Source organism: Prionailurus viverrinus, chromosome D1 (assembly GCF_022837055.1).
Source record: "Prionailurus viverrinus isolate Anna chromosome D1, UM_Priviv_1.0, whole genome shotgun sequence".
Lineage (NCBI taxonomy): Eukaryota > Metazoa > Chordata > Mammalia > Carnivora > Felidae > Prionailurus > Prionailurus viverrinus.
In genome coordinates, this window is record NC_062570.1 from 115,189,601 (window position 1) to 115,206,424 (window position 16,824).

A 16,824-nucleotide genomic window follows, 5' to 3' on the forward strand; every position below is an offset into this window, starting at 1 on the left:
AGCAAAGGCCTAGAGACCCGAAGGCCCACGACCGCCACGGTCACGGCAGCCCCTCTCCTGTCCCCATCCAGTGGCCTCTCCCCAGCTGCTGAGAGCTTGGTGGGGGGGGGGGCTTGGGGATAGGGCAGTCGGGTGCCTGGGCCCGGGAGCCTTGCCAGGACCCCCTCTTTGTCAAGCTCCAGAGCCCATGGGGAGCTGGGTTGCCCCCTGGGAGCCCCCAGCTGCCTGATGCCATCCCCATCACGGTGGCCCCGCCCAGCCCCCCTTGGAGGAGAATGGCTTGTTTCCAAGACAGGCAGGGGTAACCCCGGACACAAACAACCTTTTCTTTCCAGACCTAGGTGGTTGGTGTGGGAAGAGGGTGGTCCTGCCGGGAGCACCTGGGCCCTGAAGCTGGCTCCCAGATGATTCGGGCAGAAGCGTCCAGCAGAGGGGCAGCAGGCCTGGGGGGTGGGCACAGCAGACACAGGAGCCGGGGCTGAGGCCCCGCCCCAGTCCCCGCTCCTCCAGGCTCTAACGCCCTGCCCCAGCTTCTGCCCCCCCAGGCATACCCCCAGCCACCCCCCCACTCCCCCCCTCCCCCAGCCAGGCCCACGGTGCCCTGATCAGCTCTCTGAGCGACTTCCGCCTCCCGCCTTGGCGTCTGTGAGTTGAGCCCCCGTGGGCCCCCACATGTGGCCCAGCTGGGCAACCACCAGGTCTCCCCTCCTGGCCACGGGCCGGGCCTGGCCAGGCGGCCGGCGAGAGCCCCCTTGGTGGAGGCCGGTGGCTTGTAAAGGATCATAACGTGGGGCGGTGCCCGGCAGGGGCGAAGGTCGCCCAGCCTGAGAAGGCACCAGCACCAGCGGCTCAGAGGGTCCCGCTGGCGGACGGCCGCCGAGATGGGGGCTTGGGCCCTGCTGCTGCTGCTGCCCGTGGCCACGGCCCAGGCCCAGGGTACCTGCGGGGCGGTGGCGGTGGAGCTGGGCAGCAGGCGGGTGGCGGGAGGGCACTGACCCCTCCTCTCCCACTCTCCAGTCTGCTCTGTGAGCAACACCTACTTCGAAGTCCCGGAGAACACGAATCAGAGCGAGCCCCTGGCTGACATCTATGTCCCTGAAGGCCAGCAGGTGATCCTCGGACCCTCATCCACCCCCTTGGCGTTTCGGATCCAGGGGACTCAGCTGTTCCTCGATGTGACTCCTGACTACGAGGTGTGCATGGCGGGCCTAGGTGGGGCACCCCCGCGGGGGCAGCTGGGGGGCTCTCCCTCCACAGGACCTGTGCGGGCACCCACACTCCCCCCCCCCCCCCCGGAGAACGGCTTTTCCAGGGTCTTTGGGTTTCAGTCTGCCCAGGGGTCCTGAGGGTTCTGTGCCCGCCAGGCAATGACCCAGCCCTCTTGGGCCTCAAGGCTTCGTGGAGCACAGACCCCAGGGGGCGTGGGGCCCTTGGGGGCGCCGAGTGACCTCTGGACTCGGTACTGATGCCGGGGCCCCCGGGTGAGCGCCTGCCCCTCTCGGCCTGTCTCCTCGCTTGTGAAGCGGGGCCGGCGCGCTGCGATCAGCGGGGCAGGTGATCTCTGACACCTGTCTGTCCCCCACCCCCCCAGAAGCACACGATGCTGCAGGCACAGCTGGAGTGCAGAAGAGGTGACACCGTGGTGAGTCCCCCCACCATCCCACCCTGTGCTGCCACCCTGACCCTGTGACATCAGAGCACTCTGCCTGGTCCAGGGCCACTCCCTGGTGACCTCACCCTGTGGCATGTTTTTAAGAGTCACTCCCGGCTTGGCGCCCACACTTCCTCCAGCCCAGACGCTGCCCTGGGCTCCAGACCCCCCCCCAACACGGGAGGAGCCTCACCCTGCTGGTTCCCTCGCCCCCCACTCCCCCCTCACGTCTAGCAGCAAATCTGGTCGCTCTGCCTCAAGCTGGACTCTAAGCTGACCAGACCCTTGGCCACCAGCATCTCCTTTCTAGAAACTGACAACTGGTCTGCTCGCTCCCCTCTCGGCCTTGGCCACCCCAGTCCAGTCTCATCGTGGCAGGACGATCTGATCAAGCAAGCGGCCCATCCCTGCCCTGGACGCCCCCGGCTGCTTTCTCACTTAGAGCCAAGGCCAAGTGCGTTGTGCGGTGGGCAAGGCTGGGTGCATGGACCCCGACCCCGCTCCAGCTGGCCCTGTGCCCTCTCCCCGGATGTGCACCTGCCTGCCTCTCTCACCATCTCTTGACCAGTCTATTCTAAGCTGCAACCCCAGCCCCATGCACCTGTCAGCTCACAGGAACCACTGTCCACTCTCCCTGTCCTCGAGGCCTGTGGGTGTCCCCCACAGACATCATGGCACACCACCCACAAGTATCTCGGGACGAGTCTCTGAAAGACAAGGACCCTTCTTAGACACGACCGTCACATTGTTGTCACCTGGAAAAAGTAGAAACTTCTCGGCATCACAAGACCCCCGATGTCCGCCTCTCCCCACAGTGGGGGTCTTTCCCAGTTTGTTGAGTCAAGACCCCAGGGTGGCCACCTAATGAGACTGGCCGCTCTGTGTCTCAAGCCCCTTTCCTCCCTTCTTCCCTCCCTCCCTCTTTCTTTCTTGTTAAAGTTTATTTATTTAAGTAGTCTCTATGCCCAACGTGGGGCTCGAACTCACGGCCCCGAGATCAAGAGTCGCGCTCTCCCTCTTAAGCCTCTTCCAACCTGTGTGTTCTCCTTTCTGTTTTCCTTTTCCTTTGAGAATTATTCTCGAGGCAACTAGACTGCTTCACCATCGCTCTCAGTTGGGATTTCGCTGGCCACCCTCCTGCCCCGCCCACCTGTGCCCGGTAACTTTTCTCCAGGGTACTCACCACCTCCTGTGCTCAGTAGTCGCTTCCTGCTGTCCGTCCGCAGTCCCTGTGAACCGTACCCCAGGCCATCGGAGCGGCCCTCCGCTGGGGTGGGGACCTGCAGGGAGAAAGCTGACCGCCACCCTGTCCCCCTAGGTGACCCTGCTGAGGGTGTTTGTGTTTGTGTTGGACATCAATGACAACGCACCCGTGTTCCCCTTTGTGACCAAGGTTGAGAACGTCTCTGAGGTGAGTGAGGGGAGCCAGGGGCGAGGGGCCGGACAGCAGAGAGCTAGTGGCCATGGCTTGGCCTCAGAGATCAGTCCATGGGGGGGCAGGGTACAGCTGGACCACTCCCCCTCCGTGCCCCCAGGACACTAAAGTGAACACCATCGTCGTCCCTGAGACCAAGCTGGAGGCCCGCGATCCCGACAAGAGTGACATCTTGTTCTACACCCTCCAGGAGGTGACCCCGGTCAGTGTCCCCCGCCTCCGCACCAGCCCCAGACCCTCCCTTCGGCCCCCGCCCCGCCCCGGGTCCTCCCAGGGTCTCAGGCTGAGCCCCATCCCCCTCCCACCTCCCCAGGGCGCCAGTAACTTCTTCTCCTTGGTGGGCACCAACCTCCCCGCCCTGCGGCTGGACCGGTCCCTGGACTTCTACCGGTGTCAGAACATGACCTTTCAGCTGCTGGTGCGGGTAAGCAGGCCTGGGCACTCAAGCCCCCACCTGAGCCGCCCCCAGCCCGGGGCCCCCGGGCCTGACCCGGCCGGGTTCGGCTGTTGCAGGACACACAGGAGCAGAACGTAGCACCCAGCCACACGGCCACGGCCACCGTGATCCTGGAGGTGCAGCCTGCTGACCTTCGGCCCCCCTGGTTCCTGCCCTGTGCCTATTCAGACTCTTACGTCTGCATCCAAGCCGAGTACCACGGGGCTGTCCCCACAGGGCACACGCTGGTACTGGGGGCAGGGAGGGGCAGAATGGGCACCGGGGGAGTGGCCTGGGTGCCAAGTTTGGTTGTCGTTTTTATGTGGACATCCCTTCGAAAGCCAGTCGCACCCAACCCGGGATGGGGAGACGTGAACAGCCTCTCTGACCTTGGAGGGAGGGCGCAGGCTCAGCTGTCCTGGGGCGGAGCCAGACAGCCCCTGGGGACCCAGAGGGTGGTGGCTTGGAGGGGCCACGGCGGTGCCCCAGGGGGCAGCCGCCTCTCTGACCGGTTGACTGTCCCCTCTGGACCCCGAGAGTCACCTTGAGGCAGCGGAGGGCAGCGGGGCCTGGATGCGGGCTCCAGGGCCTCCCGCCGTACGGAGGATCCCCGAGCCCAGACCCTGTGTGACCTCTTCCTGTCCCGCGCCTGTGCTGCCTCTCCAAACTCGAGCTGTTCGGATCAATCCGATCAGAACTGGCCGGGTCCCAGAGGGTGTGGTCAGCAGTCGTGAGAGACGGCCAGCTGCCCCCTTGAGGGGAGCGGGAGGGGGCGAGCTAGGGCCGTCACACCAGCCCCATGGTGCCTCCTCCTGTCCTCGTTCCCACAGCAAGGCCCCCTCACCCTGCGTCCTGGGCCCATCTATGCCGTGGACGGGGACTGGGGCATCAACCAGCGCATCCTCTATAGCATCGTGAGTGGTGAGTGTGCGCCACAGCCCTGCTTCTGTCCCCACACAACGTCAGGGACCCCATCCCCACCATGGGCGGAGGAAGCCCCAGGGGCACCTGCCGGGTGGGCAGAGCCAGCTGGGACACTAGACCTCAGGCCTCCAGAGGGACCGAGGGGCCAGACGCTGCCACCACCCTCACAGAACGAGACGACGGCACGTTTGCCATAGACGCTGACTCGGGCAACCTCACCATGACCGGGGTCGTCCGCAGCCCAAAGACCTTCACTCTGCTGGTCAAGGTGGGCCCCCGGCCAGGCCTCCAAGCGCCCCTCGCGAGCTCCAGGCTGCGGCGCCCGCCCCTCCAGAACCTGCTGGTCACCGTGGCCTCCCCCACCCCTAGGGTGAGCAGGCCGACCACGCCCGCTACTCGGTGACCCGGGTCACGATCGAGGCCCGGAATGCCAACGGGAGCCTGCTCCAGTTCCCCGAGAGCCGGTACCGCGGCACCGTGGCGCTCGGCTCTGGCGCGGGCGTCCCGGTCAGGGACGCGGCCTCCCCCTCCCAGCCTCTGAGGATCTGGGCCTGGGACCCTGAGTTCCCGGTAGGCAGCAGCCCCCCTGTGGGTGGGCTGGGGGGCAGTGGGGGCAGCCCGGGCCCAGGACTCACTGGGACAGTGTCCAGGACTTGGACTCCGCCACCACCTATCGTATCACCAATAACACCAACTTCCGGATGGATGGCGAGACCGTGGTGACCGCTGCCCTGCTGGCAGACAAGGGGGTCTTCTATGCAGAGGTGAGGGCAGGGGGACGTCTCCGAGGGGCAGGGATTAAGGCGGGGCCTACGAGGGACAAGCCCCCTCTCTGCCCCAGGTCGAGGCCACGAACACAGTGACCGCAAGTGGAGCAACCACAGTGGTGGAAATTCAGGTCCTAGAAGAGGAGGCGCCCACCCCCACAGGTGAGCCTCCGGGGGACCCGGGTGACGGCTCAGCGGCGGGAGGGGGGGCTTTCTGCCACAGCCAGGGCGGTGCCTTCCCTGAGGCAGGCACGCTGGGGGCAGAGGCAAGCCCGCATCCTGCCCCTGGCCCCCAGGTCCCCCAGGCCCCCCAGAGCCCCCCACATCCCCAGAGGCTGGAGGAACATCGAGCAGAGCCACCACTGCGGAAGCCCCCAGGCCCCCGGGGCCCTCTCAGGGGTCCTCCACGACCCGTTCTGGGTGGAGCACCGGCCCGCACCCTCCCTCGGGCACAACTCTGAGGCCACCTGCCTCATCTACGCCTGGGAGGCCCCCCAGTGTGGGAACCGGCACCTCCCTCCCACCAGCCTCACCCAGCGGGGGCTCAACACAGACGCTGAAGCCAGGAACCTCTCAGCCGATGTCCCCTGGGCCCAGCGGGGCCCCCCAGCCCTCAGGTAGCACCTCCCGGTTGCCCTAGAGTCACCCGGATGCCCCCTGACTCACCCCGTGAGTGGTCCTGGGAATAACAGCAGGGAGGCTCCACCCCAGGTTGGCCCGGCAGGACCACGCCGACCGTAGGCCGCAAGGGAGTCTGCTCTGGTCCGGGCAGAGACGGGTTCGGGGGCCCCAACAAGGTAAACTGGGAAGGTGTGTGGAGGGTGGGGCAGAAGCCACATTTGGGATCGAGGAGCCCCGCAATTCCAGGCCCCAGCACTGCCTTCAACCGCCTTCCTAGGGTGCTAGGCCCCTGCCTTCCCCTTGGAGCCGGGGGGCACGGATCCCCAGCTCCCTTGCCTCCCTTCAGCAGCCTGGCCGCCCCCCCCCCCAGGGCCCCTGGGAACACACAGCCCCTTAGTTGGGGTGTCAGTAGCACCCCTCCCCAGAACCGCAGCTCTGGGAGGACGCCAAGCCCGGCTCGTGCTCGAGGCCTCCAGAGCCTGGTGCAGGCTGGGAAGTGCCGGAGGCGCCAACGGTAAGTGGCTGTCGGTGCTGCAGGGACGCCAGAGCCTGGAGGAGGCAGCACGGCAGGGGACAGCAAGCCAGGTGTCAGCCACACTGAGGACCAGCGCTTCTCCACCGTGGAGATGGCGGCCCTGGGCGGGGTGCTGGGCGCGCTGCTGGTTCTGACTCTGATCGCCCTCCTGATCCTCGTCCATAAGCATTACGGCCACCGGTTCAAGTGCTGCTCTGGTAAAGCTCAGGTGAGGCCCCGGGGGTCTGGGGGGAGCAGACAGGACAGGGACAGGGGAAGAGAGAGACAGGGACAGAGAAAGACAAGGAGACAGGGCTGTGCAGGTGAGGACCGAGCCACAGAAAGATGGAGAGGGGGAAAGGGGAAGATGGAAAGGGGGCAGGAGAGGGAGGCGAGGAGACACGGGGAGCAGACACCGTAGCCCACGGAACGGGGAGGAGACCGAAAAAGGCAGAGAAAGGAAGGACGAGAGCCTGGATCCTTGTCTCTGGGGAGGGCACCAGGGGTGGGGCCCAGCCCAGGCCTGGGGTCCTGGTTGATGTCCTGGCTGCCCCTGTCCCCTCCCCAGGAGCACCAGCACCCCCAGCTCTCGGGCTTTGACAACCAGGCCTTCCATGCTCCCCAAGAGTCCAACTGGGCACCGGCTCCCAGCCCCTCACCTGCCCCCACCCCGGCTGTGGCCCCGGAGCCTGCGACCCCGGAGCCCCCCAGCCTCCAGTCCCTGGACCCTGCCTCCGAGTCCCCAGAGGTGGCCCGGGATGGGGGCGGCCCCGCGGCTGTGAGGTCCATCCTGACCAAGGAGCGGCGGCCCGAGGGCGGCTACAAGGCCGTGTGGTTTGGCGAGGACATCGGGGCCGAGGCCGACGTGGTGGTCCTCAACACGCCCGCCTCGGACGCGGCCGGCGCTGCCGACTCTGGCAGCGAGGACAGCAGTGACGAGGCCGAGGCCGAGGCCGAGGGCCCGGGCGGGGGTTCCCGCGACGCCGCCAGCTCCACCTACGTGTAGCTGGGCTCCCTGCGTCCCTCGCTGGCCCACCCTGAGGTCGGCTGGGCTGCTCGCCCGCCCCCACTGCACCATGCACAATAAAGCGACGATTTCCAAGCTCGGCTGCGCCAAAGTCGATGGGCGGCCGGGGCGCGCAGGGTCCCCCTGGAGCTGCCGCCGGTGGGAGGTGATGGCGCGGCCCATATGCTGGGACGTCCCCGGCCCCTGCCTGCCGGGCGAGGCCGCTTCCCGTAAACCACCTGCTGTGCCTGCCAGCCAAGGGGCTTCCCAGGCCGGTGCCAGCTGGTGGCCCAGTTCCTCTCCTGGTCTAACCGCGCTGGAGGGGGGGCACCCTGCGCTGTGGATCCCCCCTCCCGACACGATATGCAGATTTTTGGCCTTGGGGAAACTGAGGAGCCGCCCTCAGGAACTCATTTTGGAGACCAAGGTCCCTGGGGACCTTCCAGGGGGTCACAGCCAGTGTTTCGGTGAGGCTCGGTGCAGAAAGCAAGCACCGTGCTCTGAGGCACTTGGCCCTGGCGTCTGGGCTGTGACCTGTGGCTCCGAGCAGAGGCTTGCCTGGGGTGACAGGAGCTGGGAGCGGGCAGCAGGCCCAGGCCGTGGGCCAGCATGGCAGGTGGGGCTGGTCGGCTACAATCAGAGGCCGAGGGGAACCAGAGCCACGGAGTAAGGGACAGAGCCCCCTCTACTGGCCTCCCCAGGGGAGGACCGCCGGTAGGACTTCCTCTCTGATGGCCACCACACTGTCTCTCTGGATCGTCAGTGTTTTTCCTAATGAAAAGTCATCACGAATCTCTTTGCAAATGTCTTCTCAAGGGCACTCGAGTGCTCTTGTCTGAACAATTCCCATCAAGACTCCAAGCCGTACAGCTGCCACATGCCCCACGCTGTCTCCCTTTGCCCACTTTTCCTTGAGAAAAGAAGCGCCGGGTTTCGTGCGAGGTTCGCCAACGCCTCCCCCCAGCCCCTCCGCTAGTCGCCAGGGGCCCCCGGCGGGCGGCATGTGCGGGAGGCGCCTTGAGGGAGAGGAGTGACTGGACCCCGCAGGGCCGGCCCCTCCCGCCGCCCCTCCGCGACCCCCGCCCGCCCGCACCCAGGAGCTGGCGCGAGGGGCCTGGGGCACCGTCGTCCAGAGCACGTGACTTCCTCGGCTGCACCTGCAGCCCCCTCCCCCCGCCGGACCCGCCCCCGGCCCGCCCCCGCCTCGCCTCCATAAAAGCGCTGGTTCCCGGCCTCCCGGGAAGACGAACCGCCCGCCCCGGTGACCAGGCGCCCAGGTACGTGTGGGGCGAGCGGCGCGGCGCGGCGCGGCGCGGCGCGGCGCGGCGCGGCGCGGCGACGGGGAGGGTCCGGCCGGGGGAGTCGGGTCGGGACTGAGAGGTGGGGGCGCTGCCGGCGGGGGCCTCCCCCCTCCCGCCCCACGAAGGTTTAGGTTTCGCTTTCCCGCCGCCCGCGGTTTCGCTTTCCCGCCGCCCGCGGTTTCGCTTTCCTGGCGTCCCGGGCGCGCCCCCCTCCCCGCCCCCCGCGAGCGGCCGTCCCGTCGTGTCTCCGCAGGGTCCCGCCAGAGCCCTCGCGCCGCGTCGGGGCTCTGGCTCCACACCTGTGACTTCATGCGTGCGGCCGCTCGGATCCCGCACATTTGTGGTCACAGCACGGCCACCGCCGGCAAGAATCCCACGCCTTGGCGACGTCGTGGCCATCAGCCCTCCCCCCGCGTCTGTGGTCCTAACACCTTGACAACGGGGCCACGCCTGCGACATCTTCGGTGACGCGCGGGGAGCCCCTGTCACCCGTGCCCAGCCCTCCCAGCACCGCCCCCCGCCCCCTCCGCCCAGGGCTTCAGAGGGAGTCATGGCCGCGGCTCCCGAAAGGTGAGCGCCTGTCCCACCGCCAGGGTGCGCGGCCACGCCACCCGGCCGGCCGCGCCCTGACCCCGCCGGTCCTCCGCCCGCAGGGGGCCCCCGCGCCCGCGGTTCGCGGACTGGCTTCTGGGGGAGGTCGGCAGCGGCCGCTACGAAGGCCTGCGGTGGCTGGACGCGGCCCGCACGCGCTTCCGCGTGCCTTGGAAGCACTTCGCGCGGAAGGACCTGGGCGAGGCCGACGCGCGCATCTTTAAGGTGGGCCTCCAGCCAGAAGGGAGGGCCGGCCCAGGCCCCGGCCCGCGCCCCCAAGCTCACACCTTCTTCCCCCTGACCCCAGGCTTGGGCCGTGGCCCGCGGCAGGTGGCCGCCCAGCAACAGCGGAAGTGACCAGCTGGCTTCCGAAGGCGCGCTCCGCGCCAGCTGGAAAACCAACTTCCGCTGTGCGCTGCACAGCACCCAGCGCTTTGTGATGCTGCAAGACAACTCGGGGGACCCCACCGACCCGCATAAGGTGTACGCGCTCAGCTCCGCACTGGGGTGGAGAGGTGAGGAGCCCGCGGGAGGCAGGTCTTCCAGGGCGCAGCCACGGTGCCAGGACACGTTGGGACTTTGCACTGGGCAGATCTGTGGTTTCTGAAACTGGCCTGGAAGAGGCTGGAGCCCGGTTGGGGAGGGCGGGGAAAGCTTATGTGGCCTGCTGGCACTAGTGGGGGGCAGGTCGGGGGCATCCACACCCAGTGTCCCAATTTCCGAGTCTCATCCCCGTTCTCCCTCAGAAGGCCCAGGCACTAACCAGGGGGACGAGAAGGCCCCGGAAGACGCCAGACCCTTGATGGTAAGGTTGCTCTGCCCTCCCGGCTCCCAGGTGGGGGTCTCCACTCCTCGATGGAGCCAGGAGATGCTTACGCTGGCCCTTCTCCTGCAGGGTGGGCTCCCTAGGCCGTGCCCGGCAGGAGCTGCTGCTGAGAGGCAGGGGCCCAGGCTGAGCTCTGAGCTCTGTGCCCCCAGCTCCCCTTTGGGCTCCGCTGGCAATGCTGGGGACCTCTTGCTCCAGGCTCTGGAGCAGAGCTGCCTGGAGGACCATCTGCTGGAAGCTGCATGGGGGTTGGACCCTATCCCCCCGGAGGTCCCTGGTGAGACGCTGGGTTGGGTGGGAGTGCTCTGCCTTGCAGGGCCCCGTGCCAGGGGGAGGAGCAGGCAGGACCGCAGAGTCATTGTGGAGAAAGGGGAAGGGGGGGGGGGGCGGGTAACCAGTGGACACAGTGCCAGCCACAGCTGGGCCAGTACAGCTGCTTCCTCGGTCACCCTCCTCAGGCCCAGCGCTCCCCAACATGGTGCCATACCTGCCTAGGGCAGTGGAGACAGCCCCCAGCCCCAGGCTGCAGGCCCTGCAGCAGGCCCAGGTGACAGGTGAGAGGAGTCGGGCACAGGGCACAGGGCGTGAAAGAGGGAGGGGCTGGGGGACCCGGTGCCAGCTTCCGCCTTCCTCCCCAGACGCAGGCCCGGCCCCAGCCCTGGAGCCCTGGCAGCCCCCACGGGAGGCGGCGCCTGGCATCCGGACGGCAGGTGAGGTCGTGGCCGGGCCCGGCCGCTCACAGATCGGGTCACAGGCAGAGCCCAGCCCGGGGGCCCTGGAGGTGACCATCATGTACAAGGGCCGCACAGTGCTGCAGGAGACCGTGGGGCGTCCGAGCTTCGTGTTTCTGTATGGGTCCCCCAGCCCAGCCGCCGAGGCCGCAGAGCCCCAGCATGTGGCCTTCCCGAGCCCGGCCGAGCTCCCGGACCAGAAGCAGCTTCACTACACAGAGAAGCTCTTGCAGCACGTGGCCCCCGGCCTGCAGCTGGAGCTCCGGGGGCCCAGGCTGTGGGCGCGGCGCCTGGGCAAATGCAAGGTCTACTGGGAGGTGGGCGGGCCCCTGGGCTCCGCCAGCCCCTCCACGCCCCCGTGCCTGCTGCAAAGGAACCAGGACACCCCCATCTTCGACTTCAGCGCCTTCTTCCGAGGTCAGTGATGCACCCGACGGGGGCGGGGGCCGGGGCCGCTGCCCTCCCCCGCCCCTCTCCTGCCCTCGTCCTGCTCACCACAGCCCTGCCCTACAGAGCTGGTAGAGTTCCGGGCTTGCCGGCGTCGGGGCTCCCCGCACTACACCATCTACCTGGGCTTTGGGCAGGACCTGTCGGCTGGGAGGCCCAAGGAGAAGAGCCTGGTCCTGGTGAAGGTGAGGCACGGGGTCCCGTGGGCAGGGCCGCAGGCAGCCCAGCCCGTCTGGCCTGACGACATCCTCCCTGCAGCTGGAGCCGTGGCTGTGCCGGGCGCACCTGGAGTACGTGCAGCGAGAAGGCGTGTCCTCCCTGGACAGCAGCAGCCTCGGCCTCTGCCTGTCCAGCTGCAACAGCCTCTACGAGGCCCTGGAGCACTTCCTCATGGAGGTGGAACAGCCCGCCTAAGCGCCAGAGCCCTCTGCAGTCCAATAAAAGCAAACCAAGAAACCAGCGCTGGTGTCCTGAGCAGGGGCGGGCTGAGGGGTGGGGCCGGAACTCCAGAAGGGGCCCCCCCAGACTTCGAGGCTCCCCGCGCATGCCCCGGAAGGGAGGTGACCACCCCTCACCCGCCCACACACCCGTCCTTTTCTGTCTTCGTAATGAAGAAACAGGCCACACGCTTCAGAGCCAACAAACTCTACTCAGAATACAAAATGCTCTGGGGACAGCAGGTGTTTGCTCCTGCCAGGTGTGCTGGGGAGGGGGACGCGTGAATGGCCGACTCTGTGCCGTGTGCAGGGCTCTCCTGCCTTCCAGATCCACCAACGCTGTGCTCTGCCCCGTGGGAGGGAGCAAACCGCGTCATTTACAGAACATCAAACAGAAAACGTGCGAAGGGCCTTCCCTTAATAGGATAGAAAATAAAATGAGGCCATCTGTGAGCTGGGTCGGGGAGCCCCCCTGCATTCCCCTGGCCCCTCCTGATCCCAAAGGCTTCACCTTTCAAATACTGAGTCAATCAAGAAGTTTCTAAAGATAATCCATTTTTGATAAATTAGAACACCATGGAAACAGTGTGTATCTATAATATACATATAAAAAAGTCCAGTTTTGAACCGTGAGCAAGACAGGGGCACAGACCACGTGTGATCACAGGAACCCTGAACACAGGAGTGATGGCTGTCTCCAGAGGTGTCTGCTCCTGCCTCTCCCAACAGAGTGGCTCGGGGATGGGGACTGGTGCCCCCTTGCTCTGTGCCCGGCTCAGCTCTCGGTGCCCTGGGGGGGTGCCTCCTCGCCGGCCTCAGCCCTCCTGTGTCTGCGCATGTGCCTGTACTTGTCCACGTAGGCCTTGACCAGGTTGGCCACCTTCACAGGGTTGATCTCCCCGCTCTTGCTGTGGCATATCTGGGGGGCAGGGGGTGGTGGGGAGGCACAGTTTACTCAGATGTCCCCATAGTGATCATGGGCCCTCAGAGTCCACATCACAAGGGACAGAGCACAACCTGCCCACCTGCCTCCCACGACTGCTGAGGGTCCATCTCCAAGCCCGAGTGGTGCAGCCAGTGGGCTCCAGATCTGAACCTGACACCCTGGGCCTGAGAACTGCCCACCTCCCGGGGTCCTGTCTTCCTCCCGGCTGCAAGCTCGGTGTGCTAACTACCCTCTGCCACTCAGCCTATTTAACGAGTGACAAGGATGCTGTTCCGTCCCCTCACACACACTGTCTACTCTTCCTGAGCACCTATGAGCTACGGTGATGGGACACAACCGGCCCCTGGTGGCCAGGTCACACCAATATTGCCCCAGGCCTGGCTGCACAACCCCGGGCTGGAGCACCGTCCGGAGCCCACATCAGCGGGAGACAGCACAGACCCGCCCCCGGGGACACCTGACCAGGGTGCAGCGCCCACACCCACCTTCTGCACTGCCTTGCGGAGAATGTCCTTATACTCGTCCTTTGTCACCTCCCTCTTCTGATAGAAGGGCTTGATGGCCAGCTTCACCTCCTCCACTGCCCGCTCCTGCGTGTGCAGCTTCTTCATGTACTGAGAACAAGGACACCTGTGACCACCCGGCCCCGGGGGCACCCTTTAAGGAGAGGAGCCCGCCCCTGAGGAAGGAGGACGGACACTCACCTCCTCGGTTTTGGCCTTCTCCGCGGCAGGCCTGGGAGCAGCTGCTCTCTCCTCAGAGTTGCCAGCGACAGTGGCGTGGCCGGCTGGCTCTGAAGCCGTGGTCGGGGCAGTGGGCGCCGGGGCTGGGCTCTGTGCAACCCCACCGCTCGTCAGCGGGAGGCTCCCCTGCAGGATGAACTGGACCGTGGGCTGGCTGGCTGGCACGTAGGGCGGGAGACTCAAAGGGAGAGCTGGGGCGGTGGGCAGGTTGGGGGTATAAACCTGGGCAAAAACGCAGATCACTCAGCACAGATCTCAGGCTCCCGGCAGGAAGATCCCCGGCAGAGGGGGAAGTCCCTCAGCCCCAGCCCGGCACAGCCTGTGTGGTCCGGCACACGACCGCGTCCCTCCGGCCCAGGCACCTACCTGAGAGGGCTCGGCGTCCGGGAAGCCAGACTCTGCATGTGCATAGCCAGGGGCAGGCGGCTCAGAGAAGGATGCCTGCTGGAACACCACCGAGGGCCCCACGTCTTCTGTTTCCCAGGCCCCCTCCCGGGGCTTCTGAGGCCTGTGGAGCGGCGTTCCTGAGGACCAACACGGGAGGTGGGTGCTCTGTGGTTACCCCTGGGCCACAGGCTGCTTCCTGGCTGGGAAATTCCAGAAAAGCATCCCAGCAGCAAGGACCACGGGCCAGGCTGCAGCCATCTCCCTGCCCCATGGCCTACGCTACTGAAGTGACCAAAGAGGTCCATGTACCACCCAGGGAGAGAAGACCGCCCCCACATACTGGTGGCCGCTCCGGGCCACCCCCATCCTCACATGCTGCCCTGGCCACCCTGCCACCCTACTCACGCAGGCCTCGCTCCTCGGCAGGGACACCACTCTCTGCTTCCTGCAGGTTCCAGGTGACTCTCTTCACCAGGGCTTTCGCCCGCAGCAAGGGGGTCTGAGAGGCGCCTTCCTCCTTCCCCGCAGGCACCCCGACCCCAGCCTGGCTTCCCAGGGTGCCAGGCGCCGTGGCAGCCCCAGCAGCATCCTGCTGGAGCAAGGGTTTCTCTTGGGGGCCCTGTGCCTGGGGCAGGGGCTGCGCAGCCTCATCATCGTGGATCAGTGCCACCTCGCGTCTGATGACAGCCACCAGGGCAGGGTCCTGCTGCTGGCTGGCTGGGGGCACCACAGGATTGGGTGGGAAGTCTCGCTCTGGGGAGGAATCCGTGCTCTCTGGGGAGGGCGGAGAACTCATGTCATCAAGCTGCAGGAAGAAAGCGTCACTTGAAAACTCCTCAAAGACGTGCCCGGCCTCGACAGAGTCCCCGTAATCAAGGTCCTCGGGTGGACACTCCGCGGGCACATCCGGGGCCTCCTTGTGGGCCTCGGCCCCTGCTGGAGAGGCGTCTGCTCCCACGGAGACCAGTGGCTTGGCCGGCTGCTCCCTGTCGGGCTTCTGCTCCTCCTGGGGAGGGGGCACCAACTTCCTCTCTGGAGAGCGAGGCCTCGGCCGCTTCTCATGGGAACGAGGCCGTTGATGCTCCCGGGACCTGTGCTCCGTGCTCGGCGACCGTGGAGACCCGGACTTGCGCTTCCTCCGCTCCCGGGAGCTCCACCTGACGCGGGGGCGCTCCCGAGGGCTCCTCTCCCGGGGGCTCCGCTCCCTTGTGTGCCGGTGCCTCCGGGCCCTCTCCAGGCTGCTGGGGGGGGAGCACTCCCTCCCCCGAGACCTGGACCCCGACCGCCTCCGCTTCCTCCTCCTGCTCTCCCTGCGTTCATGGGAGGAGCTGCCGGGGCTGCCTGAGCGGGAGCGGGAACGGGACCGTGACCGTCGCCGGCCGCGTCCCCAAGAGTCCCTCCTCCTCCTCCTGCCCTCATCCTTCACCTTCTTCCGCTTGGCTCGCTCGTGGCTGCTGGAGTGGTCACTGGAGGACCTGCGGCCCCGGGCCTTGGGCTGCTGCCTCTTGGGGTGCCCTTCACCCACCGGTGGAGACACCGACCGTGAGCTCCTCTCCCCAGAGCGGGAGCCTGAGCGGGAGCCGGAGCGGGTCCTCCTGTGCTCCCTGGCCTCAGCCCGCTTCCTCTTGGCCTTCTTCCTGCCACGGGAGCTGGATGTGGAGCGGGAGCAGGATGGGGGCCTCAGCTCCACAACCCTGTGGGTAGTTGTCTGCGGGGCGCCCGGGCTGGGTGGTGCCCCCGGCTCTACATCGGTCACGCAGGTCACCGTCCGCTCCTCAGAGCCAAAGAAGGTACTGCAGGGCAGCTGGTCCCTGTCCTCCCACGGCTCTGGGGGGGATGGCCTCTGCGCCCTGGAGGCCACGCCCTGGCCCTCGCGCTCCAGGTCGGAGGAACCCTCGGCAGCCCCCTCGCCCCGGAGCTCGAGCCCGCTGGCGGAGGACCCGCGAGGGGACTCAGGCTCCGTCCCAAAGACCTTTTCCACCGTGTAGGAGGTGACACAGCGCACGGTCTGCAACGCCGGCGCCTTTGGGCTGTTGATGGAGATGGTGCGCGTGATCTCAGAGGGCAGGAGGCCAGAGCCCAGGCGCTCGGGGCTGCTGCCGGCGGAACCAGAGTCGGAGCCTGTGGGGTCGAAGGGGTCGTAGATCTCGCTCTTGAGCTGCTTGGCCTTCCTGATGGAGAAGAGGGGAGCGGGGTTCTCTTTCCTCTGCACCTTATTGTCGACAGGCCGGAACGTGTTACAAAAGCCGGGGTTAGAGAGTCTGCCGGAATGTGCCGTGTTCCCGGGAATATTGATCCTGAAGCTCTCGAAGGTCGAGCCGACACCCTTCCCCTTTGAGGGTCCCAGCGTGGCGGGGGACTGGGATCCACCCCCTGAGTGTGTGCCAGGCTCTTGTGGGCCCCTGCTGCTGGGCTCGCCCTCTGCACGGGCGCCGTGGCTGGGCTGCCCGGGGCCCTCCCTGCCCGTGAGCCGGCTGATGCAGGAGCTGGGGATCTCAACACGCTGCTCGCTGGTGGGGGCCGCATCCGCCCGCCGGCCGCCACCGTCCTCCCTTCTGACCTTCGGTATCCTGGGTAGCTCTGAGATGCTGGGCCTCCTGGGAGCTGGCTTCACGGCCTGTCCCTGCAGCGCACTGGCACGCGGCAAGTGAGAGCAGCTGCCCGAGGTCTTAGAGGACACAGAACTAAGGGGCCGAGCGTGCCTGCTGTCGCCATCACATCCAGGGGCGTCACTGTGCTTTAAGCCAGGCCTGCTTACGTTTGACAGGTTCTGAGCCTGACCTGACGGAAGGGTCACGGAGGAGTCCAGTCTCACGGCTGCCGCTGGGGTGACAGCGGGGACGCAGGAGGGGGTGGGACCGCCGTGGCAGCGCAGCCCCGCACTCTGGAGCCCGCTGCCTGAGCGTGGCGCTCTGGGCAGCAGGCAGGCCCCGGGGCCTCTGCCCCCTCGGGGTGGAGCGCCTGAGCTTCTCGGAAAGGAAACGGGTGCTGAAAGACACGAGAGTGAGTGGCCGTCAGTTTCCACTGCCTCCTTTAAAAAGCGGTCATTTTGTTGGTCCAG

General features: G+C 66.8%; 3 protein-coding genes across 13 annotated transcripts in view; 2 read left to right on the plus strand and 1 right to left on the minus strand.

The window, feature by feature from the left end:
* Nucleotides 1–881: 881 nt before the first annotated feature.
* Nucleotides 882–7,354, plus strand: CDHR5 (cadherin related family member 5). Its single transcript, XM_047878779.1, has 15 exons — nt 882–936; nt 1,018–1,193; nt 1,592–1,642; nt 2,970–3,062; nt 3,187–3,288; nt 3,400–3,510; nt 3,600–3,770; nt 4,353–4,443; nt 4,617–4,714; nt 4,816–5,016; nt 5,097–5,210; nt 5,288–5,375; nt 5,519–5,830; nt 6,372–6,577; nt 6,917–7,354. Exons 1-15 carry the CDS (start codon nt 882–884, stop codon nt 7,352–7,354), a joined length of 2,307 nt encoding a protein of 768 aa, XP_047734735.1.
* A 1,212-nt stretch (nt 7,355–8,566) lies between these two features.
* Nucleotides 8,567–11,709, plus strand: IRF7 (interferon regulatory factor 7). Of its 2 annotated transcripts, none has more exons than XM_047877384.1 (10): nt 8,567–8,631; nt 8,909–9,225; nt 9,309–9,471; nt 9,554–9,761; nt 9,993–10,051; nt 10,142–10,349; nt 10,531–10,626; nt 10,711–11,220; nt 11,317–11,435; nt 11,509–11,709. In XM_047877384.1, the coding sequence occupies exons 2-10, from the start codon at nt 9,206–9,208 to the stop codon at nt 11,662–11,664; spliced, it is 1,539 nt and encodes a 512-aa protein (XP_047733340.1). In that variant the 5' UTR covers nt 8,567–8,631; nt 8,909–9,205; the 3' UTR covers nt 11,665–11,709. The 2 variants fall into 2 exon arrangements, with proteins under 2 accessions (XP_047733340.1, XP_047733341.1); XM_047877385.1 differs by having other exon boundaries at nt 9,996–10,051.
* Nucleotides 11,710–12,213: 504 nt separating this feature from the next.
* PHRF1 (PHD and ring finger domains 1) overlaps nt 12,214–16,824 on the minus strand; it is a 30,022-nt gene continuing 25,411 nt past the window's right edge. For 9 of the 10 annotated variants that reach the window (XM_047877375.1, XM_047877381.1, XM_047877378.1 and 6 more), the window contains 5 exons: nt 14,169–16,751; nt 13,743–13,900; nt 13,338–13,598; nt 13,119–13,247; nt 12,214–12,606 (listed from right to left, as the gene is read on the minus strand). In XM_047877375.1, the coding sequence (XP_047733331.1) occupies nt 12,463–12,606; nt 13,119–13,247; nt 13,338–13,598; nt 13,743–13,900; nt 14,169–16,751 (3,275 nt within the window). In that variant the 3' untranslated portion in view covers nt 12,214–12,462. The other variant, XM_047877383.1, reaches the window with a different exon arrangement.

Excerpts from the sequence above, each read along its gene's own strand:
- CDHR5 (XM_047878779.1), top strand. The coding sequence starts at position 882 with ATGGGGGCTTGGGCCCTGCTGCTGCTGCTGCCCGTGGCCACGGCCCAG. Across the intron at positions 3,063-3,186 it reads AGGTTGAGAACGTCTCTGAG|GACACTAAAGTGAACACCAT; the intron begins GTGAGTGAGGGG and ends CCGTGCCCCCAG. Across the intron at positions 3,289-3,399 it reads CCCTCCAGGAGGTGACCCCG|GGCGCCAGTAACTTCTTCTC; the intron begins GTCAGTGTCCCC and ends CCACCTCCCCAG.
- IRF7 (XM_047877384.1), top strand. The coding sequence starts at position 9,206 with ATGGCCGCGGCTCCCGAAAG. Across the intron at positions 10,350-10,530 it reads TATCCCCCCGGAGGTCCCTG|GCCCAGCGCTCCCCAACATG; the intron begins GTGAGACGCTGG and ends CACCCTCCTCAG. Across the intron at positions 11,221-11,316 it reads CTTCAGCGCCTTCTTCCGAG|AGCTGGTAGAGTTCCGGGCT; the intron begins GTCAGTGATGCA and ends CCTGCCCTACAG.